Here is a 25,716-nt window from a genome sequence, read left to right as displayed (position 1 = left end):
AATAATGAGACACATACATGAGTATATAAATGATTACAAAAAGCTGGATAAATTATAACAATATTAGATAAAACAAAAATCATTCGTTGATAACCACAAAACATCTTTACCTATGATTACCAGGCAACTTTGACTAGGACAAGAACTTCCATTGTTCAGCTGTTATTAACTGAGTTAATAACACCTGATCTTATGACCCTTTTTGCCATAGTTGTTAAATAAATCTGGCTTTCCCCACTGACTTCAGTTGTCAAAAGCTGTGTCAGTGTTCCAGAAAAACCCCAACTCCAAGTAAAGACTCTGAAGCAATCATTTTTCAAAGTTCTATTTACTAGAATAGGTAAACTGGCACATCTGGGAAAACCTGAATCTGAGAGGTTCGGGTTTTCCCTCAGTAACCAGTGGTCTTCCGGGTGCACTTCAAGGTATTGGTTACCACCTTTAGAGCGCTCCATGGCTTAGGACCTGGGTACCTAGGAGACCACCTTCTGCCACCGAGGCCTCTCACCGGCCAGTACGCTCCCACAGAGAAGGGCTCCTCAGGGTGCCGTCAGTCAAACAGTGTCGGCACCTGCCCTTTGGAGCGAGCTCCCCCCGGAGATACGGAGGATCCCAGATTTACACACTTTCCGCCGTGCCCTCAAGACTTTTTTATTCCAACAAGCTGGGCTGGCCTAACTCTTTTAATTCCTTAATTTTAATTTGCTTTTAAAAAAGGGGTGTTTTAATTAGTATGGGCCAAATTTGTTTAATATGTTTTAAATTGTTTTTAAATTTTATATTGTATGTGTTCTATCTTTGGCTATTCACCGCCCTGAGTCCTTCGGGAGAAGGGCGGTATATAAATCCAAATAAACCTAAACCTGTAAATCAAAACCCCCAAAACCATCCCCCCACTCCTCAGTCAATCACATGCTCCAATCAACCGCTGTCCCACTACTCCTTCTCCAGATGCACGATCGCCCTGACCTTGACCGACAGGAAGAATGCTATTATGTCTACAGACAACCCCTCTACTAAATCCCCCCTCCTACTTTCCCACACATGAGAAGGTGGCAGCATGGAAGCTTCCGGCCTAATATGGCTTCCAAAGCTGACAAGCTGGTTGGAAGGTCACAAATGATATTCAAGTGACCCTGGGAGGCCACAACCATCATAAATACAAGCTGGTTGTCGAGTGCCCAACTCACAGTCACATGACCACATGAACGCTACAAAGGACTGGTCGTAAATCAGCTTTTTTAATGCCACTGTATCTTCGCATGTCAGTAAATGAATAGGGACAGAGCATAGGGTTCGAAAGGACGTGGGACATCTTTTAGTCTAATCCCAGTCAAGCAGAATCTATGCCACCCTGGACAAATGGCTGTCCAGTCTTTCTCTCAAAATCTCCAGTGATGGACCACCCATGACTTCCAGGGATAAGCCATTCCACTAATTAACTATTCTCACCGTCAGGGAATTTCTCCTTAGTTCTAGGTTCGCTCTCTCTTTAATGATCTTCCACCTATTAGTTCCACTTGCTGCTTTGGAGAATAAGTCAATGCCCTCTTCTCTGAAACATTCCCTGAAATACTGTCTTCCAGTATTTTTATCATGTCTGTTATCATGTCTGCCCTGCTGTTGCAACATAGGACTGCAGGAGTTTTTTGGGCAGCTGCAGTATACTGATCGCTCATACTAAAATAGTGGTCTACTAGGACAATTAGATCCCTCTTATAGCTGCTACTATTGCCTACTTCCCTCCATGTTGATGTAGTTTTATTGAGGACTATAATTCCCAGAACAACTAGCCATCACAAAACATAATTGGCCATCGGAAGCAATATATTCTCATATCTTTTATTGGAGTCTTCTCCTTTTAGTGTTCTCCATATACATTACAGATAGTCCTCGAATTACCAGCATTGCTGCATAAAGAACTCTCTGACAAACTGAGAGAAATTTAACAGTTCTAATATCTCTCTATCTGTCACCTCCTTGCCATCTTCTCCCATTAGTGGACTGATTTGTTTCCTTGAATTTTTTTTCTTGCTTTTTATCAGTGGTGAAATCCAAATTTTTTTACTACCGGTTCTGTGGGCGTTGCTTGGTGGGCGTTGCTTGGTGGGCGTGGCAGGGGAACAATATTGCAAAATCTCCATTCCCACTCCATTCTGGGGCCAGCCAGAGGTGGTATTTGCCGGTTCTCTGAACTACTCAAATTTTCCACTACCGGTTCTCTGAACTGCTCAAAATTTCCACTACTGGTTCTCCAGAACCTGTCAGAACCTGCTGGATTTCACCCCTGCTTTTTACATGCTGAAAGAATATTTTTAAAATTATTTTTGGCATTTGTTGCAAATCTTAGTTTATTCTAAGTCTTAACTTTCCTGACTCTGTTTTTGAAGATTCAGGCTATTTGCTGTTATTCTGTATTAGCTGTATATTCCTCTTTCCATTTAGTTTGTCAGAGAGTTCTTTATACAACAATGCCGGTAATTCGAGGACTATCTGTAATTTGCTTCAGATTCCACTTCTGGGACCTGAAGCTTATGGAGAACACTAAACTTGACTAATTGATGTTATCACACTCAATTACAAGCAAGATAGAAAAAAGTCTTTTATGCGGGCCTACAATTCCCAGAAAACATAATTGTTTTCATAACCAAAACAAAACATAATTGGCCATCAACAGCAATATATTCTGGTATCTTTTATTGGAGTATACTCCTTTTTGCGATTTTTCCAAAGTATTTCAGGAGAATTTAAATGAAAGTAGATTGTGAACATATCAGAATGAAGCCATTCTAATTCAAATAGAGGAGTTTGCATAATTATGTATATCTCTTTCAAAATACTTGCCCCAATACTGCACATCGGTGCTGCATGACTATTTATTTATCCATGTACATTTTCTGTATATTGTTAATTTCTTATCAGTCAAAATCTGTCATTCTTACCTCTGGCAAAATCTGAATGTGTTTGAATGTACCCAAATTTTCCTTTTTTTTATGCAGAGAACATTTTATCAGAAAATTACTCAATTCTTACCTGGCCATAAGCAAATACAGTAGCATTATATCCTTCAAAGCAGCCTTCAATCAATTTTTCTATGCATTGTAAGTAGATGTCCTCTTGCTGGGATGCAATATCAAACACATAATCAAAAGTGAAGGCCTTATCTTTTCCTAGAAACACCTGAGGTTCACCAGGTGTGACCAATGTGCAGATATGGCATCCTTCTATCTTCTCTTTGGCTAACTGAGGCCGGATTCTGTTTTGTGAGAGGAAAGATAAAAACAAAAAATACATCTGCATTAAAATACATTTTAAAAAACCCTTTTATAATAGATTATTAAAATGTCAAACTTGGTAGGAAACACATGGATATTCATTGCTTCTTTGCAGCAAGTTAGAGGAAGCCTGAGACATTCTAAATTGGTAATTACATTTCAAAGAGGAAATGGAAGCAAAACAATGCTACATTATGCAATGTAAAATACACTATATACCAGTGATGGTGAACCTTTTCAACACCGAGTGCAGAAAAGGGAGCACAAGTGCACATGAGTGACACCAAGTGCCGTGCTCGTCAGGGCTGCAACCAGGAAGAGGAGCTGTCCAGGGGACATGTGCGCACCAGATAAGGTACTTCTGGTTTCCAGCACGAACATGCGTGCTGGCCAGCAAGTCTTCCGGTTACTGCCGCGCATGCGCACGCGCCGATCAGATGCCCAACGTGCATGCTCACGTCGGAAAATGGAAGACCATCTATTCTGGTTTCCAGCACTGCCACACACACAAAGGCCAGCTGATCATTGAGTGCACATGTGCGCCATAAACCCAGAAGAGGAACAGGCGACGCTGCGCATGCCAGGCGACACAGCTCCGCATGCCACTTTGGGTACATGTGCCATAGGTTGGCCATCACGGCTATATACAATATAGAAGGTCAATCATTATGACCTTTATACAAATCTTGTTTAAAATCCCAAAAAATATTTATTAAGGAGTAAGGAGTAAGATAAGTTCTTGTCAAGGAACACTGCAACTCCATTGATTCTATGCCTCCCACTCCCCGCACATGTGCACGCGCCCCCCTGCTTTTGGCACCCAATGACACAGTGGGCCCAGTAGGCCTGTTTTTCACTTTCTCCAGGCTCCAGAGGCTTTCTAGGAGCCTGGGGAGGGCGAAAACAGCCTTTCCCACCCCCCACCCCCCGGAGGCCCTCACGAGGCCGAAACGGCCCGTTTGCCAAATTCTATGGGACCGGAAGGCCCGTTTTTCACTCTCCCCAAGCTCCAGAGCCTTTGGAGGAGCCTGGAGAGAGCAAAAAATGGGCTTTCCCCGAGGCCCCGAGGCCCTCTGGAGGCTGGAAACAGCCTGTTTCCCAACTTCCTGTGGGCCCAGAAGGCCTGAAAATTAGCTGGCTGGCACGCGCACCAGAGCTGAGCTCGCGTGCCCACCAATATGGCTCCGTGTGCCACCTGTAGCATGTGTGCCATAGGTCCGCCATTACAGGTATAGGGTCTCCTGCTTATGCAGGGGGTTCGACTGGAAGACCTCCAAGATCCCTTCCAAGTCTGTTATTCTGTTACTATGTCTCTTTTGGGTCTGGTAGGAAATGACCAAAGATTCGAGACAGAGTTAACCCCATTCCTGGATCCTCTCGTCAGCACACTGGAGAATAGTAGTCTTTATGATTTATGAATTATTTCTGAATCAGGAATTAGATATTTGAAACTTCAAGCAAATATTTTTCTGTTTGATAATAAAAAAAAAAACCCTATAAATACGCTATGTTAACTTGAACAAAGCCAACTGATTGAAAGCTACAAACATCTCAATGGCAAAAAACAAAAACAAAAAAAAAACACCTTACACTCCCTACATGACAAACCAAACAGCAGTTGTAAGTAATGTGTAATCTTATTGCCAATTAATCCCTTTTAGGTGACTCAAAGCAAAAGTTTGCACTTGTCCCAAACATACATAAGGAAACTGGAAAAATCATTTATGTCAATTCTTGAACAATTATTTCAAATCACAAAACATACTGACAACCTGCCCATTAAAAAAACAAATTTAAATTATGGAAGCCAATATAAACATGAGGATAATCTTAAACTGCAAGTGATGTCTCTATTCTATAAATCTCTTCCACAAAACATAATAATGTTTATACTACCAGTTTATAGTACCAGTAAGTTGGGAGTGTTTTCTTAAAAAACTGTTCTAAGAAAAATCCCATATCCTGTTACACAGCTACATATTTGGTGTGGTAGACACTTGTCATGTAGACAACAAAGCTCTGCTTCTGGAAGCAGAAGCTGTCTGTATTACACTCCTACCATGCCCAAGGTAAATATAAGCTGCCTTCTGACATCCCTCCTTTACTTAGAATAACATTCTGGCTATGAATAGCTACCACCACATTTAAGAAAGTTAACCCATTCATCACTTAGGTGCTATTTAAAATGTGACCGATTACTTTATTTGCTGCATGAATCTACACTACAAGTTTAAAACTTTACATTCTACTATATCCTAATGTGTCATTCATGAAAATAATGTTTAAATGATCCAAGGGAGAGAAGGATATATCAAAACACAATGCTAAGTTTCAGACTGTTGTATCTACCAATATTATTTGTCGTGTTGAAATGTTAAAGAATATAATAAGTAATTGCCAATGGAAGCAAAATAATTTTGTGGTGCAGAGCAAGGTTCCCAACCCCTGGGCTGCGGCACACTTGCACAAACTCATGCACTAAGATCCATTTGTGCAAACGACAGGCACACACACCCATCACTTGTGCAAATGGACCTGCACGTACTCACGAATTTGCCTGCCACTTGCACAGAATTGTCCCTTTTCTTCCCCTCACCAGGCCACCAAGCCAGAAAGGTTGGGGACCACTGGTGTAGAGGAGATTATTAGAAATTAATTTTTGAGGGAGGTGAAAAGCATTTTTCCTGAAACATTCAACCAAGTTTTAGCCAATAAGCAGATATGTTATTTATTTGTTTACATTTATTTATTGATTTATATGTCACCCATGTCATTATCCAAGTGGTTCTGGAATATAGAATACAGGACATTAAAAATAACAGGGATTTTTAACCTCAACAACACAGTGATTTGCTAAGAACTGCAACAAAAAAAGGTGATAAAATCCATCCCCATTTAACTACATCACTTAGCAATGGAAGACCTGGTGCCAACTATGGGTTGTTGGTCAAGGAAAAGCCTCTGTCGATCAGGCAACTCAGCTTGGATCGTCAGAGGCATTTAAAAGAAAAAAAGTGTCTGCCAATCAGGCAACTCAGCTGGGATCCTCAGAGGCTTTTAAAAGCATTTTTTCTACAACCTCTGAAGAGGTTGTAGAAGAAATGCTTTTAAAAGCCTCTGAGGATCCCAGCTGAGCTGTGTGATCATCAGAGGCTTTTTTTTTTACTTTTAAAAGCAATTTTTTCGGCCAAAGAGGTTGCAGAAAAAATGCTTTTAAAAGTAAAAAAAAAAAAAGCCTCTGATGATTGTGCAGCTCAACTGGGTATGGGGGGTGGGGATTTTTGCTACCGGTTCTCCGAACCACCTGCCTCCATTGCTACTGGATCAGGCGATCCGATCTGAACCGGGAGCATTTCACCCCTGGTCTAACGCACACCTAAACCAATGATTTCAATAATTTAACCAATGGCTAAGCCATCTATTATATAACTATAATTTAAACAAAGGCAAGGAGAAGTCTAAGCTAAGAAAATAAGAATTTACAAACTAACCTTTCTAAATGGCAAATAAGAGAGAGATAAATAATGATGGCAATGTAATTTAATTAAGAAAAAATATGGCTGTGAAATAATTGGATTTGTCTGGCAACAATTCACATATGTTGCTCTGATGGCTTTGGCTTAACAAGATTTATTCTCTTATTTTTTGAATCTCTAACTGGGATGGGCTTTTCTACCCACTAATTGTGTGCATAAGATTCATATTTATTCTACTGCACCACAGTTCTCTAGATGAATGTACTATTTCTCTTTTACAGTTTTGAGTTCATTTTTTGGATCTCGGGTCTTCATTACTAGACAGTTGCTAACATTACTTGAAAAATAATGAAACTGTGATTTTCTGTTATTGTTTCCCCACATAATTCCTTGGCTATTTTATCCCAGTCCACCAGCTCAATGCAGATGACATCCACTTAAGTCTGACAAGGTCTTTTGTTTGCTTGCCAGGGGAAAAAAAAGAAGAAATGGGAAATTATGTGCCTTGGCTTTCAACTAAATAGATCTCTTTTTTCAAAAAGCCACCCAACATTTTCTTAGAAACCACAAAATACATTAAATGCAAAGCTTGTTCAATATTTCTAAGTAAACATATCTCACCCTTATTATTTAACTCTTTTATTTTTGCTTCTATGAACGTATTTTATAATAATATTAATATACCAGACAGACAGTGTGTGTGTTTTTGCCCATAAAGCATGTTTTCTGTTATTTCCCTTTTTTAGTATCTGCAAGAATTATAGTGAGAACCACATACAAGTTTGGCCAGCATCAACTCATGTCTCTCAAGGTTGCCTCTAGATTTCAGTAAACATTAAATGGGGTTTTATTTATTTAGCATATGGCATTATATGCAGTATTTCATTTCTACACAACTACCAGTGCTTTTTAAAACTTAAAAAATGGTATTTAACATACAATAGATCAGGAATGAGGGGATGCAGTGGCTCAGTGGCTGAGACGCTGAGATTGTTGATCGAAAGGTTGGCAGTTCAGCAGTTAGAATTCCTAGTGCCGCGAAAAACAGGGTGAGCTCCCATTACTTGTCCCAGCTTCTGCCAACCTAGCAGTTCGAAAGTACGTAAAAAATGCAAGTAGAAAAATAGGGACCACCTTTGGTGGGAAGGTAACAGCGTTCCGTGGGCCTTTGGCATTTAGTCATGCCGGCCACATGACCACAGAGACGTCTTCGGACAGTGCTGGCTCTTCGGCTTTGAAACGGAGATGAGCACCGCCCCCTAGAGTCGGGAATGACTAGCACATATGTGCGAGGGGAACCATTACCTTTACCTTAGATCAGGAATGGGAAACTCCAGTCACTCAGTTCTCCAGCATTCACCACCATATAACTCCTGCACAGGTGGGAGTTATAGTGCCAATTAGGATGGTCATCTGACCTTTCGCCTAATTTATCCTACCCAAAAGAAATTCTCCACCTTTGCTTTGCTTCAGGGCTCCTGTTTCATAACTAGATGAGTCTGAGTCACTTGAAAAACCTGTATTAATACTTCAGTGTTAACAGGAACATTAGAACACATAAGTTAGACCGGATCAGCTAACAGTCAACTTCGTGCATCAATCAGTGAAGCTTATTTGATAATTTAGAAATCTATGTCTCTCATGTTTTGTCTTTTAAAAAACAAAATCTTATGCACACTGATCTACCAGCCTCCTTTATCAGGTTCTTACACTGCCTCTATCAATCTAGGAGACTGGTGCAAAATGATCCTTTTTTTTTTTTTAACTCCTAGGAGCTTGGCCTTGGGAGGTGCCCCAAGTTCTTTCAAGTTACAACAGAAGCCAACAATCTCTTTTCCATTAGAATGCCAGGTGAAGAACAATGGGCTATTATTTATCCGACTCCCCCCCTTTCTTGCTTTTACAATTGCTTACAAAAACTAATGGGCCAGAAATTAGTTTCAAATAAATCCTGCAAAAGAAGATTAAACCCATGTTATTGTTGTTTTAAAGGAAATCTTACCATAAACATTCTGAAAACTTTTATCTGAATTTTGAATTTTCTGTTTACCCACGCTTTTGAGTTAAGAGTGGTAGAGAGGTAGATCCTGAGGGCTTGATTGTCTTTTAACACCTGTTGTTTTTTGGGTGCTTTGAGGGCTTTTTAAAAAAGTATTGTTGTTACGCTACACTGCCTAAATTCAGCCTTATAAATTTCAATTTTTTAAAAAAAAACCTTAACCTATATCAGCATAAAAGCTAAAGTCTACTCTCTTTATCACTGTTGTCAAAACACACAAATCAGCCGAAAACATCTTTTAAATGTTTGCGTTCAATCTTTTAAAGCCAAGCAACCTTTATACAGTATTTGGGGGGGGGGGGGGGATACAATTGATGACAAATAAACATTCTTCTAACAGAGCTGATTAACTTGTCCTTGATCACTTACTCCCTTTATTTTTACCTTGTTTCTCTATCCTAACACTCTGGCAGAAGGACACAGCCAGAGTTGTATCAGCCTGCATCCTTTCCAAGGGTTCTCAGAGCAAGCCAAAACCAAAGAGGTCACATTCTCCCTTTGCTTATGACATTTTATATCTTACACTAACCTTCTGTAATTGATCAATGATCCAAACTTACTCTGGCAAGAACTCTAGGGAAACATTCCTCAGCTGACTCAGGGTTTTTTCACTATAGTCGTATTTCTATCAGCAATTATTGTGTTGTCTGAAGTTGTCTTGCAAAAAAAACTCTCCTGTTGGGCACTTTCATTCACTCTAGATTGCAAAATTTATGAATTTCTAATATATGGCAATCAAATTATTGAAGAGATTACGGTTGTTCTGAAAAGCATGGGTTAGCAAAAAAACAACTCAATACTACTAGACTTGCTCAAAAAGTTGCAGCAAATGCACCTTCCACCCTGAACAATTTAAAAAGCACCCAACCTACAGTCTTTCCTACTTTGTGCCTTCAGATTAATTGGGACAATAAGTCGTTCTCACTTACTGACTGCCTTATTCAACGATCATCTGACGTTATGGTGATGAAAAGTAATTTACTGTTATAGAGACTAAGTTGATTTTAAATTTAATAACAGCAGCCAGACTTCTTGGTGGCACAGTACTGGAAGAAGGAAGACTTGCCTACTATTGAAGAATGGACACTAAAAGTAGTGAATTTAGCAGAGATGGCTAAAATTTCAGCGTATTTGAAGGACCATTCAAATGAAAGATATATATTGGAATCGAGAAGATGGATTGACTATATTCAAAACAAATATCGGACTAAAAAGTTTCAAATAGCTTATGAATGAAATCTCTATTTCCTTTTTGAATATGTTTAGTTAATTGAAAGGGGAGTTAAAGAGCAAGGGGGAGTTTGGACAGCACAGAAAGTTATCTTATTTTAGCTTATGTTTGTTATGCTATACCCTGTTTTTGCACTGGGAAGTCCGGGGAGTGGGTGTCGGGGGGGAGGGGGTGTCGGGGGGGAGGGAGAGGGAGGATGGGGGGGTTGGAGGGGGGAAATTGTTGTAATAATTGTCAAAACTTTTTAAATTAAAAAAAAAAGTAATTTATGGCTGATCCTCAAACTTGCAGTTGTCACAGCATCTATACTGTCATGTGATTGCAATTCAGGTGTTTGGCAACCAGTATAGGTTTATGACTGTTGCACAGTCCCAGAGTCACATGATCACTATTCGTGACTTTCACAGTCGGCTTCCAAAAAGCAAAGTCAATGGGGAACTAACAGGAAGTCACAGGTTGTGGTCATGTGATATTAAAATATTAAAAACCCATGTGGTTTGCTTAATGACTGCAGCGGAACTGATACTTTAAGTCAGGCAGAGTCACATGTTTTACTTTACAACTGTGTCACTTAGTGACAGAGTTGCTGGTTACAATTATGGTCTGTAAATGAGGACGATCTTTATAATTGTTAGAGGTCCTTGGAAGCACACTGGTTGGTTAATGCTTCATTTTATATTGCAGTCCCAATTTACCTAGCAAGTAGTAGATCCAAAAATCCTACTTGTAAGCATAGATTCTGGGATGTTGGTTTGTTTCTGTGATAAAGATATCAGAAATGACTCTTTTGGGCTACTCTGGTTTGCAAAACTCTACACCAGGCTGTCCCATCCAACATTTACTGTGTAAATGTTATCGGTTATTATATTTCATGCTACTGAGGAATTACTTTTGCATAATTTCTGGGAACAACTATTTGCTTACACACAGTGCTTTGACAGTATCACCCTATTCCAGTTCACCATTCAAAGTGATGACACTGATCTCATCTATCTAATCTTTACAGCTGCTCCTTGGGGACAATGAAAAGTCCATTCGAGGCTAAGATTAAACAAGGCAAAAATAATTTTATTGGGTCAAACGTAAGTCGGTTTATAACTTTTAGAAAAGAGAGAGAAGGGTTCCAAATGAAAATCTTTCACATTTTCTGCCAGCAGAAAATTACTAAATGCAAATTACTTTTGGTCAGCTATATATTAATCTCCATGAAAATAAAGAAATAGGAAAGAATGCCCTTCAACATAAACACAGAATTTTGTCTAAAGAGAATGACCTATTACTGCCTCTATCAATTAAATCAATTGACTTTAATTCTAACCTGTTCTCATATTTCTGTCATTTCAGTACTAGTATCAACAACAGAGAGATATTTTTTTAGTCTTGTTCCACCTACAAATTGGTTAATACTTTCAACTCAGTGATCTTTAGCTTACTCACATACTTGTATGATGCATGTTATGATGCATTTACAGGAAAACAGGGAAGGAGGAAAAGAACAACATGTGAAGGAAAAGTTGCAAGACATATTCATTTAATGAATTTTAACAATGAGCCATTGAAGTCATTTGCATGTGTATTTTATTAATGTATTTCTATCCCTCCTTTACTACTTTTATAAATTATTCAAGGTGATGAACATATTCAATACACCTTCTCCTATTGTCCCCACTACAACAATCCTATAAGGTGGGCTAGGCTGAAAGAGTATAACTGGTCCAGGGTCACCCAGATGGCTTTCATGGCTAAGGCAGGACTAGAATTCCCGGTCTCTCACTTTCTAGCCTGGTGCCTTAACTACTAGATAAAACTGGCTAAAATGTTTTGCAAAAGTTTTTTAAAAAGTGATGGTAAGAATCCCCAATATACGAGGGCATTTTGACATGCAAGAAACTGGACTTAACTCTTACAAAGGTGCTTTATACCACTGATATAACTATGATGATCTTTTCTGATTAGCACCAACTTTATAAAACATTTAAACTGTTTTTCCATCAAAATTCAACCCAAATTGGCTTACCAACAAAAAAAGCCGTATGTAATGATAAATGATGAAACAATGCACTCTACATTGCAGAAAAAAAAATCAACTAAAAGTCTAGTAAGCGGATTTTCTGTTGAAAAGATAACAAGGCTCAATGTCAAATATGAACTATGGATCTTTAGAAGCTATCCATTACAGCTCTTAACCATTATGAGAGTTGCATTTTAGCATCAACTGCAGTCACCCCAGGCATATTTAATTCCCAATTAATTTAATTGCCAATTATAGGAACAATATCTGAGACTCTATATGTATGCTATCCTGTGCAATTATATTATATTAAATTAATTATATTAAAAAGATGGTGGCTGTAACCTCGGGGCAGTTTATTAAAAAATTCATAGAATATGCAGTGACAATAATGAATGTACACTGGATATAAAATGACTACACCAGCTTGTTAAATGCCAGGGTTTTTAGTTGTAAAAAAATCAGACCAAGATAAATCACTTCAGATTTTTTTCCACCTTTAGTAAAACATATAAGCTATACAATTCAATTGAGAAAACAAACTGAAATCTTTTAGGGGGGAAATAATAAAAAAGATGTACAATAATGTAGTTGCATTAAGTGTGCACATTCTTAAACTAATACTTTGTTGTAGCACCTTTTGATTTAATGATTGCATTCAGTCTTCTACAATACGAAACCAGCAGCATGGCACATCTTGCCATGGGAATTGCTCACTTTTCATAGAAAAAGGGCTCCAAATTTGTCACATTAAGAGGGAATCTCCTTTGCATAGTCCTCTTCAGGTCATCCCACAGGTTTTCAATTGGATTCAGGCAGTGGTGTAATTCAATTTTTTTTTACTACTGGTTCTGTGGGCGTGCTTGGTGGGTGTGGCTTAGTGGGTGTGGCAGGGGAAGGATACTGTAAAATCTCCATTCCCACCCCACTCCAGGGGAAGGATGGTGCAAAATCCCCATTCCAGGGTCAGCCAGAGGTGGTATTTGCCGGTTCTCCGAACTACTCAAAATGTCCACTACCAGTTCTCCAGAACCTGTCAGAATCTGTTAAATAGCACTCCTGGATTCAGGTCTGGGCTCTGGCTGGGCCATTCCAAAACTTTGATCATCTTCTGGTGAAGGCATTCTTTTGTTGATTTGGAGGTATGCGTTGGGTCGTTGTAATGTTGAAAGGTGACATTCTTCTTCATCTTTGGCATATTAGCGGAGAAGGTTTTGTGCCAAAACTGACTAATATTTGAAACTGTTCATAATTACCTTCACCTTGACTAAGCCTCAGTTCCCGCTAAAGAACAGCAACTAGAAAACATAATGCCGTGCCTTTTTGGCACACAGGATATGTGTACCAAAGGTCTACAGTGTGTACCATAGGAGCCATGGTGGCGCAGTGGTTAGAATGCCTATTGCAGGCTAACTCTGCCCACTGCGAGGAGATTGGTCCTGACTGGTTCAAGGTTGATTCAACCTTCCATCCTTTCAAGGTCAGTAAAACGAGGACTCAGATTGTTGAGGGCAATATACTGACTCGGCAAACCGCTTAGAGAGTGCTGTAAAGCACTATGAAGCAGAATATAAATCTAAGTGCTATTGCTACCCTGTGTCTGAGTTTCACTAGGCTTACACAAGTTCAAGCTTGATCATTTTTCAGAATTTGGCAAGTCCATTTGAACAGACATGCAAGCTCTTATAAGCCTTTATGCTAAGTTGAGTTGTGTTCGTGTGTGGAGGGGAAGATCTTTTCCTTCATCTATTTTTCTATCATTATTATCATGAAATTTCAAAGACAAGGCAAAAAGCCTACATGAATATGACCTCATTACAAAAATTTGCAAATTGTTGGTTATCCAAAATGATATGCGGAATGAAAAAGAAAAGCAGCTTGCTGCATTTTCTCATTTATATCATTAGGAAGAGCAGGTTTTCACTTCATTCAGGAAGTCATTTAAGTTAAGAAACTAAAGATTCATACAGAATATGAAATGTAAAGTTACAGAATGGCAGTTCAGACATGAAAGTAATGGCATTATATGCAGCTTATGCATAACACCTCTACAGATCTAACAATGATTCTATATGTAGATGCATTGATTCTTTTGACAATTTAATATAATTTCTATGGTATTTATGCACTGAAATTAGTTCGCCAGAGCTGTGAATATAAGATATTACACTAGCATTAATTCCACATATTGCAGACTTCCAAAAATATCAGATAAAAAACTTTCTCAATTATTTATAAAAACTGATAAATAGTAGAAAAACTACTGACAATATATAATCTAAAAGAAATGTATATATGTATTAACTCAAAAGAAAAGTTTAACCACTAGATTTTTAAAGAATAGCCAAATGCTCAGAAATCATTTACTCTTCAGAATATTATTCTGAATATTATTCTTAGTGCCTAAATGTTAACTTAATGATAAAAGCTTACTAGATACTTTCATTTAAATTTTAAATGTAAATTTCAAGCGTTCAATTCACTTGAATTAGATATACCCATAAGAAAACAAGAAACAAAATTGTAAATGATTCACAAGTTCCCTAATTGAGACTGACATACCTGCAAATGGTATCCCATCCAAGCATGGAGGTTAACCGATAGCTTATCCTGTTTCTCCACATAATAATCCAATTTTTAAAAACCTATTTTGCTCAATTTGCTCTGCATCCAAAAGTATCACAAAGGTCATAAAGCAATTGGAGTTTCTACCTTTAGTTCCCCCAAAAAAACAATTTTTTTTAAAAAATTGCCTGTTATGTGGCATAATTACATGCAGCACTCAGTTTTATAATATATATTTCCCCACCTTCCATGTAAATCTCAAATATAGCTAAGAAATAATCTTTAGGAAAAGCTGCACCATACTCAATGAATTCTAAAGTGTGTCCTGATAAAGATTATCTTCTCCATTGCTCTTAACATATTAAATATGTTTTCCAAGAATATACATTAGGAATATTAGCATTTAACAAATCTAAAACCATACATCTTAAATATTACAAGGTTAAACATAGGAAGGACATCATTTGTCTTTCTACAGGCCAATGGTATTTTTAATACAGACTGTAATATATGTGAAATAAAGAACCTGCAGTCTTAGAGAAATAGATAATGCTAAGCAGAGTCATCCCCAGGCAGGCACCAGAAATTACAAAAGCTATCATGTGTTATAAAGTTTTAATATGTGCCAGTGTGCCCACAGAAAAAAATGACAATAAAGGTTATCTATCTATTTATCTATGGGACGCAGTGGCTCAGACACTGAGATTGTCGATCAAAAGGTCGGCAGTTCAGCGGTTCGAATCCCTAGGGCCGCGTAACAGGGTGAGCTCCCGTTACTTGTCCCAGCTTCTGCCAACCTAGCAGTTCAAAAGCACGTAAAAAAATGCAAGTAGAAAAATAGGGACCACCTTTGGTGGGAAGGTAATAGCATTCCGTGCGCCTTTGGCGTTTAGACATGCCGGCCACATGACCACAGAGACGTCTTTGGACAGCGCTGGCTCTTTGGCTTTGAAATGGAGATGAGCACCGCCCCCTAGAATCGGGAATGACTAGCACATATGTGCGAGAGGAACCTTTACCTTTACCTATCTATATATCTATCGCATATCTACATATCTATATCTATAACAAGAAAGAGATACAGCTAAGCTTTCATTCTTTTGATAATACAATCTCAAGGACATGACAGTGGAGTTAAACTGAACTCAATGGAGACTTATTTAATCTTCATTTGCTTTCATGCGGGACAAAAACTGTGAAACATTCAAAATCAAACAATGTGCTCTCTGTTCAGAGAATAATAGTAGAACCTAGCAACTATATCGACCAAGAAATTGACATATGGCATATAGCTTGAAGATGATTAAAAGGTTCATGAAATGAGTTTCCTTTACGGTTATAATTTATTTTATATATAAACAAGAAACTTTCACTATTCCAAACTCTAGCACAATTTCTTACATTGCAGAGTTAGACTATCTGTGTACTGTATACATGGAATTTTTATGCTGAATTGTATAACATATAGGTTAATATTTTTAAGATCTTTGTGCTATAAAGCTATTAATATCCTCCATATTAAGACCTCAAAAACTGGTTAATGAGCTTACAACAATACTGTCTATCATTTAGACACTATTGTAATGATATTGTTTACACATTGAATTGCTGCATTTATCAATAAGATATTATAATTCGTTATCTTGGAATCATTTACAATACAGGGAAACTTGGCCAAGAATGTTAGACACATGTAGTTCCATTAAATCAACACCAATAGCATGTCATTGAGACAAAGTGCCACAGGCATTTGAGAATATTGATAAGATGAAGTCAGGGCAAGGGATAAGTGAATTAGGAAATAGCTTTTTTTTCCAATTCCATCCACACTTAAAATATGTTATGTCCCTCATCTTTAGACTCCATAAGCTAGTTCTCCTTCAAAGAATTTGCCCTTTGAACAACATTCGCTCAGACAGGTTTTGAATACCCGGCTTTTTTCTCAGTTTCTAGTCTAGAGTGTGAGCTCTCTGTGAGAGGTTTGGTAAGTTTTTAATGGATGTTTGTTCCACCAGAATGATCTTTATTTTTCCTGGTCTCTTTGTGCTTGTTACTTGTGTTTATAATGTTGTACATCAACCAGAATTGTTAACAAGGTAGGCGGCTCTTTTTGTCTCCCTTCCTTTCAATTGTACCCAATTCTCAAAGACTGTCTAAACAAGTCCCTGCAGTTTTCTTGGCATAGTTTTTCAGGAATTGTTTGCTATTGTCTTCCCCGTAGGGCTGAAAGTAAGTGACTAGTCCAAGGTCACCCAGCTGGCTTTGTGTCTAAGGCAGGACTAGAACAGTTTCTAGACTAATGCCTTAACTACTATACCAAATTGGTTCTATTGGTGGCTTTAGGTAAAGGTAAAGGTTCCCCTCGCACATATGTGCTAGTCATTCCCGACTCTAGAGGGTGGTGCTCATCTCCGTTTCAAAGCCAAAGAGCCAGCGCTGTCCGAAGATGTCTCCATGGTCATGTGACTGGCATGACTCAACGCCAAAGGCGCACGGAACGCTGTTACTTCCCACCAAAGGTGGTCCTTTTTTTTCTACTGACATTTTTTACGTGCTTTCGAACTGCTAGGTAGGCAGAAGCTGGGACAAATAAGGGGAGCTCACCCTGTTATGCGGCACTAGGGATTCGAACGGCTGAACTGCTGACCTTTTTATTGACAAGCTCAGTGTCTTAGCCACTGAGCCACCGCGTCCCCCTTGGTGGCTTTACAAATAAACAAATAAGCAAGCCAGTATTGAAGCTATGAATACAGTTTTAATTTTTGAGAAAGGGGTATGGGCCCTCTTCAGTATGTGTCTATTTACCAAATAACTGTCATCAGAATATAATCAAAACAAAATATTCTGATAAACATGTACAATCTGCTCCCTCTCAAATCCATCCTCCTTCATGATATTTTCTACTATTCCTGCTTATCTTTATCCGTTTTGTTGACAGATGGGGATACTGTACTCCCAATTATATATTTAAGCTTTCTAAAGAGTCATTCTTGGAAATAGTTAATGCCAGAGAATGTCAGCCTGCTTTGCTGAGAGTCAGCTTCCATTTTTAAAAAAAAAGATATTATTTTGGAAACCAAAGAAATCGTCTAGGATCAAACTACCAAAGCACCACATGTAAACTGGGACAACAATGATTGCCTCTACGCCAATATTGAGCTTATAATTTCTTAAGAGTGAATCTTAATAAATGAAACAACTACAGGTAATTTTTTTCAACTTTCCTAACAATGGATGGAAACCAATCAAGGAGAGAAACAACCTAGAACTAAGGAGAAATTTCTTAACTATGAGAACATAGTTCTCATGGATGGAGAACAATTAACTAGCGGAATGGCTTGCCTTCAGAAGTTGTGGGTGCTCCATCACTGGAAGTTTTTAAGGGACTGGACAAGAAATGCATAGGGTCTCCTGCTCGAGCAGGGGGTTGGATTAGAAGACCTCCAAGATCCCTTCTAACTCTGTTATTCTATGTTCTATGTTCTAAACCCGTGAAGAAACTAAATGTGGCATAGAAAAACAAGGACACAATTTTCAGTGGAAAGCAATGCATTCACTATGACTCACAATGAATATTGTGAGTTTTTCTTAGCATCTATCTGGACCAAGTAAGGGTCTTATTCTTACACTCATGTAGGAAAGGCTAAGGTCCATCCAAATAAGAATTTGAGACTTCATTCAATTTCCTACTGCCATTTTTTTTACTCCCACGCCTCCTATCAAATGTCTCTATGAGTTTAGACCAGTTCTAGTTGTTCAACTACCTTATCAGCTTAAACTAACTTTTCTCTCTGGATATTTACCATATTTAACATTACGAGGCAATTCCTCTCCCAACAAAACTTCAATTACAAGCTGCATCATTGCAAGTTTACTAACCATACTTTCTGGATATCAGAGAAGACTAATTTGTCTTTCTGAGAACCCGATTATTATGAGTTCTAAAAAGATCACAAGGCAATTTCTGTTCATACTAGGGAGTGATCTCTCCTTTCCCCTTACATGCAATTATCAAATTGCAGAAGAACCTTTATTCTGGCTCATTAATTGCCATATTATCAGCATTACTTGACACTACCAGGTGTGTCAACGCCCAAGGGCATGAAGCAGGTGAGACTAAAGCAATAGGTTATATGTGCCTATAGCCTCCACTCTTTTACTGTGTATAATGTGCTTATCAGATTAAATGTGGAGAAGGGCAAAGGAGGCTTGTGTGATTGGCCTATTGGAAGGGAGCCAGGCTCTACAATGCAACTTTGTGAATAGTAATTCAATAAGTGCTAGCTGCATTCATATTTATGTATAATTTTTATTTTAACCATATGTTGTATTTTGTTTTCTTGTGGCTCATCACAGTAACACAACTGTAATTTTATCACTGCAATCATTACTCAAATTGGAACGTTCTGAAAGATTGTCATTTTTAAAATGTTGATTTTAAGAGAAAAATATTTTTTAAAAAATTAAAAAAAAATGAATTAAAAATATAATCTAAGAAAAGAAAATGATATCTTATATTTTAAATTCACCAATAGTCGCTGGTTCACTTATGAATTCCTTGCTATAATATGAGTACAAATTTAAGATGTTTAAGTTAAATATGTTTCCATAAAACTGTGTGTGTGTGTGTGTGTGTGTGTGTGTGTGTGTGTGTGTGTGTACTGCTTCCCAGGGGGCAAAGAGGCAACAAAATTTGGAAAGTCTGGTAGGCAGGAAGGTTAAAACGGGCCCTCCCTACTAATTCAGAGAGTATATCCATATAATTATGTGGCAGATAGTTGCATTAACTTAGGAAGATTCTGTCTATGAATGAACAACAATAAAGAAACTACTCAGAAGTAACTCCGTATATCATTCTTGGGACCTGACAGCATACCATATGGGTCAGTAAGTCATTCCAGGTTAGAAAATCTGATGTCCCTTCTTTCAAACACATTAACTAGTGAATCCAATATATCCTAAATACAATTTTTTGATGAATCAACCTTAATTGCAGTTTTGCCAAAATCATTTAAACATTTTTAAGGATAGGAATCCATTGATGGGACTTTATGGAGATTCCAGTTCTTTAGTTCAGGTTTCAAATATTCTAGAAATGGCAGCTTTAAAAATATCCTTGACCTTTTGACAAAGACATATGTTTTTATTCTGTCATGAGTAACTCATTTATTTACTGAATTAACGTACGATTAATTTAATTCTCAAATATCATGTATTTATAAATGATTTTTAAAATGAGGACTTTAACCTTATATTCTCCTTCTATCTTCCCCTCTTATAGATCTGGCAGTGGAAGTCCGTAATTATGAGATTATCCATGTTTAAATTCTCTCCATAACATATTATTCTATGAAAGACAGCAGTAAACAGAAAATAGGAAAAGGACTTCATTTTCATGTCTTTCACTTTGTGTTAGGTGCAGTTAGCAGCACATACAAATAACAGCAATATAGGACCAGGAAAATACATACCTCTTAATTCTATTTCCTATTGGGAAATTAAGACTGTGCATTATCTTTAATCTGTATTGCTTTAAACTTGTTCTCTAACAAAGTAGAATTACAAGTTTACCTGCAGCCATGTTGCAAAGCGTGGGAATAGTATGCAAAACAATCCTTTTTTACCTAACGATTTAGTACTACCCAGGCTTAGTTTCATCATCAGCTGTTAATATGGCAGAGATAAAAGTCACAAGATGTTTAAAAATGTTTAGTAGAGTCTGGAGCGTCAAGGGCACTAACCATGAAAAACAGCAGCCTTTAGATTTTGATCTTTTCTGTCCAAGTTTTTTTTTGGTTAGAATAATATGCTATCGAGCAAGGGTTTAAAATAAGCATTCCAGAATTAAGAAATTAATTCAGTTCTAATTTGGCTTTAGCACATTGTGCAAAGAGAAAAGTACCCAACATATTACCTTCAACTCAATGACAGCTACAGAGTCCATTCCTTCTTGGAATGGAACAACGCGTCACAGCCAATTTGCCATGGGACACTCAACATGGCCAATTCGCCATGCGACAACTCATTGCGGGACAATTCGATTTAATTATTTAAAATAATTTTTAAAATACTTTAATTTTTGTCATTCACATTTTATTTTTTCTCTCCTTTGGCATCCTTTAATTATTCTATTCCACTATTTCTTTGATATTAGTGTAACTCTTGTCCCATGGTGATGAATTGGCCATGGCGAGTTGTCCCTTGGAGAGTTGGTTGCAGCGAGTCGGCCATGACAACTTGGCTGTGGCGAGTTGTCGTAGACCTTTCCTTCTGGGTGTGTAACATTTGCCATGTACAAAAAAGGGGTGGGACCTATATTCTTTCATCATGATTATGCTTTCTGCATGTTGATTCTCCTTGTGCCTCCCTGGCAAATATCACAGGTCTAATTTAATGCCCTCCAGATGTCTAAATTGGAGTTTATGAAAATTATTCCCCAATATAGTGTTGGGACTATAGACTGGGAAAGACTGAAATTATGTTTTTTGTCTGATCAGTTCTAGACCAAGAATCCTTACATGATTACATATTAGCTGTGAAATAGTACCCCCAAAAAATTGCTTAGTCTCTTCAAATAGTGTTTGCCATAGTATCATTCTTGAAATCGAATTCCAGTTATTCATGAAATAGTAATTTGGTTTCATTCAACAGATCTGTACCAATGTCTGGAAGAAGACTAAAGTTCAAGGATCAATCACAGTTGTTAAAAGTACCTGATTTTAAAAGGGCATGTTTTAATAGATATATTAAGGGGGGGGGGGGTGTTTCAAAACTGAAGACATGGAGGGCAAAAGAAGATCTTTTATTTATGAATATATTGGACTATTTAAATAGAATCCTATAGTTTAAGTATGTATAGGAAAGGGGTCTGCAACCCGCGGCTCTGGAGCCGCATGTGGCTCTTTCATCCCTATGCTGCAGCTCCGTCGCTCAAACATGCATCACAACTGCTAATGTGTGACACCCGCCGGCAGGCGATTTATTGAGCTTTTTGACCCATTTTGCTTTCAGAGTTCAAAATGTTTTTGTTGAATGCAGAAATAAAAAATTGTTTTCTCTGTAGCAGTTCATTCATTACGTAAATGCAACATACTATAGTTTTTTTTATACATAGCATAAAGGTAAAAAATGATATATGCAGCATTATCTTCATTTTAGATGTCAAAAGGTTTTTTTGGCTCCCGATGTTTTCTTTTCTGTGGGAAATGGGTCCAAACGGCTCTTTGAGTGTTTAAGGTTGCCGATCCCTGGTATAGGAGTATGAACGCAAGCTTCAGTATTAAACTGTAAGATTCATAATAAAAATTGTGACGTATAAGGGCAAAGAGAAAAGGTGTGTCTAGGAAATATCTGAACTAAAGAAATACTAGGAGTATTGTATGAAACAGCTAAAGCAAAGTTTTTTCCAATTTTTCTTTATTTTTAGGCATGTTTCTGGGGAAAAGACAGAATTTCTACTGCAGACAGACGTGTCCACTAGTCAGCTGATTCTTCATAGAGATACATAGGAATTTGTGTTCTGGTAATAGAAATTGCTTAGCATGCTCTTCAACCCAACAACAAATGAATGCATCATAGACACATCTTGACAGATTAGCCACACTATGAAATGATGCTGATCCCAATCAGGAATGGAATCAAGAAGGTAACATCCCACACTCTGCAGGGCTTTGGATTAGAAAGCAAAGTCTTTCAGAGGATGCAGGGTGAAAGTGTAATGCATTATCTAAAGGTTACCTTTTTCTGGGATTAAGCACAAACTATGAAATATTTAATCTGTTCCTTTTTAGGCAAGCAACATTATGCAAAACATAGGAAGACCATGAATGCGCAAGATTAGATTAAAGAATATATAATCTAACTAAATTTAAACACTTACAGCATTCATATGTTCTTGACTATCTTATTACACATGCTTATACCCACAGCCACTGCATTAACTTATTTTTATGTTTTATGAGACATGACCAATTCTTAATCTATGTAACAAAATGGGCAGAAGTAATAAACGCTCTAATAAATGCTCATTTTCACTTCTTTCAACATTCACAATAACGTAATACCTCTAGTTTTCAATTAGCAGTCATTAAATTTGTCCATTCATTTTCTTTTAAGCATTGTACTAAGAAATAAATATTATTCTCCTTGCTTTAATTTTTCATCATTTATGTTTATCTTGTAACTGTTCACTCCTGCTTACCATCAAGCTTAATTACCAGTCTTCGATAAATTTCAGGTCCCTATTCTGTGTTGCATCGTATAAGCTACCATTCATGATAACTAATCATCATTTCAGTCAACAAATATCACTTGTATACAAAAGTATACACAGATATACATCATCAATCAACACACTTTTAATCAGGGTGGATAAAAACATGGTTTTAAAAAAAAATAAAAAAAATCAGATTTTTAAAATTTAAATCAGATTTTTTTTTATTTTTATCAAATTTATTTTAATAAAATGCTTTTGGAGTAAAAATTTATCTAAAGATTTTCTATTTAAGATACATTAATAATTTAGCTTATTCAGCATGAAATGGAGCTTAGTTATGTAGCATGAGGCTGTATATTCTGCAATATTGGTACTGTCGGTGAGTCAGCAGCAGGTCAGAGGAAGAGCTGCTGAAGGACAGAGATGACAGTTGCTTTTTAAAAATTATGATTTAAATCGAGTTGATTTAAATCAAGCCTTTTTACTAGTGATTTAAATCAACTTGATTTAAATCAAATCCACCCTGCTTTTAATGTCACTCTATATATTTTTCCATAAATATATTGTACATATAAGGGAGAATCACATTTCCTTGTTTCACTTCCTTTGGGATGTCGAGTCAGTTGCTAAACTTTCCATTTCTTTACATGCATGATTTGTAGGCAGGTTTGTCTACAATTCTGGACTTTCCTGGGAAAAGGGAGAGTTGCTTTAAAGAATCTGTGACAGTTCATGCCCATGTACTCCAAGCACGTTTTGCCATCAAGAGCTGCACAGGCCTATATGACCTATTTACCCAGTGGTGAAATGTAAAATTTGTTACTACTGGTTCTGTGGGCGTGGCTTGGTGGTGTTAATATGACTGAGTGGGCGTGGCCAACTTTTTTTTTTTTAATTTTTAAAACCATTTTTTCTACAACCTCTTGATGTTACAAGTTTTTTTAAAAATTGCAATCAATCCTCACATTTACAGTTCTCACAGCATCACACAGTCACATTTGCGCACCTAGCAACCAGCTTGCAACAAGCAGTGTTAGCGGAGAAGGCAGAAGTAAAATCTTAAATTGCAATCATATGTTGTTTTTTGCTTAGTAATTGCGCTGTTTCCCTTCATGATCCAAGGGCACAATAGATGGTAAGCCCATTGCAGTCATGTGATTTTCCTTTTAGCAACAGTGCCATTTAGCAACCAAGTTGCTGGTCCAAATTGTGGTCATTGATCAAGGACTATTTGTATACCTCTTTCTTGATATTTATTCCCATTTATTAATCTAATCAAAACAAGGAAAGGAAAAGACAATTAAACTTCAAAACTTCAAATGTAAAGAAGAGGAAAAGAACAGAAATTGTAGCAAAGAGTTCCATCCTAAATCATAATTACAGTGCTCTTTTAATATTAAATTACTGAGTAATTCAATTTCTACTGAAAAAATTTACAGTCTGTCTTTAAGTAAATTACGTCAATATTCTCTAATATAACTTGGTTTGTTGTGACAAGAGTAAACAGTAACAATAACCTATTGTTCTACAGTATATACTTCAATAAACTAATCAGCTGACAAATACTGTGTGTGTGTCACATGAAGATACCCTTCGAACTGTTTATAGGTACAAGGTAACAAAGGTAAAGGCTGAAGTGGTAGCAAAAATTGATTTTAATGAAACACTCATGTTTGCTTGGATAACATTAAAACTAGAGTGGGATAATCCAAATTACAATTTGTATAATAAAGTCAAAAAAACTATTAGTAAATGCAATAAAATGCCTTCCTTTGTAAGTTAAAATTCAAGTAGTATTACAAATATGGACTAATTATCGAATAACATGCATTTCTTTTTCTTAAACATTTGCCAAAATTAAACTAGCAACTTTTCGCTCATGTTTCTGATATTTAAGCAATCCTCATTATTATTGAATGTCTAAATCTTTATTGTGGAATTTACAATATATTGTTGGGTGACTGAAGCTGAAATCCTATACAGAGTTACCTAGATGCAGATAGATACAGACAGGGATATATAATATTTTATATCTGCTAGAATCTTGTCATAATGAAAAGTAAGTGGAACTTAGGAACTAGTCTGGATGCTAACATCTGCACCTTTACAAAAGGTGATTGAAAAATTACCGAATTATCTGCAGCCTGCTTATAATTGCAATATATAAAAAGCAAAATTAATTTTTAAAACTATGAAGTTGAAGCAGATAATTATCAATTAGGAAATGAATTCAAAATGAAACCAAAGAAATGTAATGCAAACTAGAGGATAAGAATAGGAAGCAGGTAAATAATAAATGGAAATTGTATGAATGCGGAGAAATATTTTCATACACAAATGGAAGAAAACGTGACTAATGTGATAAGTAGTCAGAAAGATGGGCAGTATAAGTATCCCAAAACAAATTAAATATTTGAGCTGAAGAAAACTGAAAACAATTACAATGTTAACAAAAGGCTCTCTTGTTTTATAATGGACACACGATACCAGATGTAGCTTTTTTGTAATAAAACTCACAAAGAGACCTTGTCTATCATTTTTTTAAGTGAGAAAAATGAAATGTTTTGATATGTAGGACTGTGGCACTCTAAAGCAAAATATTTTATCTTAGCGTTTATTCAACATGCAGATGCACTTCTACTTATTTCCTCTTCCCCGAGATCTCTCTTCATTGGACAAGAGAAGAAGCCATTAATAAAGCATCTCATTGATTCATTGGTAAGACTGGCCAGTCATAAAATTCATCAAATTTTGTTCTTTAACTGTATTAATAAAGAGCTCTCTAGAAGGAATACCAATAGTACCTTTGAGTATCACTGTAGTTTTATTTGTTTCTCCATATTTGCAAGTATTTAAATGTCAGTAAATGTTTTCCCAAAACGTT

At 37.0% G+C, this 25,716-nt stretch overlaps 1 protein-coding gene across 5 annotated transcripts in view; it reads right to left on the bottom strand.

Moving 5' to 3' along the window:
• Window positions 1-25,716, bottom strand: part of KIF21A (kinesin family member 21A) — a 99,147-nt gene that overhangs the window by 67,555 nt on the left and 5,876 nt on the right. For all 5 annotated transcript variants that reach the window (XM_070947786.1, XM_070947790.1, XM_070947787.1 and 2 more), the window contains exon 2: window positions 3,034-3,256. In XM_070947786.1, the coding sequence (XP_070803887.1) occupies window positions 3,034-3,256 (223 nt within the window). The remainder of the gene's footprint in view (window positions 1-3,033; window positions 3,257-25,716) is intronic.

This window comes from Pituophis catenifer, unplaced genomic scaffold, assembly GCF_029215685.1.
Source record: "Pituophis catenifer annectens isolate HBS135680 unplaced genomic scaffold, rPitCat1.0.hap2 SCAF_7, whole genome shotgun sequence".
Taxonomy (NCBI): domain Eukaryota; kingdom Metazoa; phylum Chordata; class Lepidosauria; order Squamata; family Colubridae; genus Pituophis; species Pituophis catenifer.
This window is presented reverse-complemented; position numbering and strand designations above follow the sequence as displayed.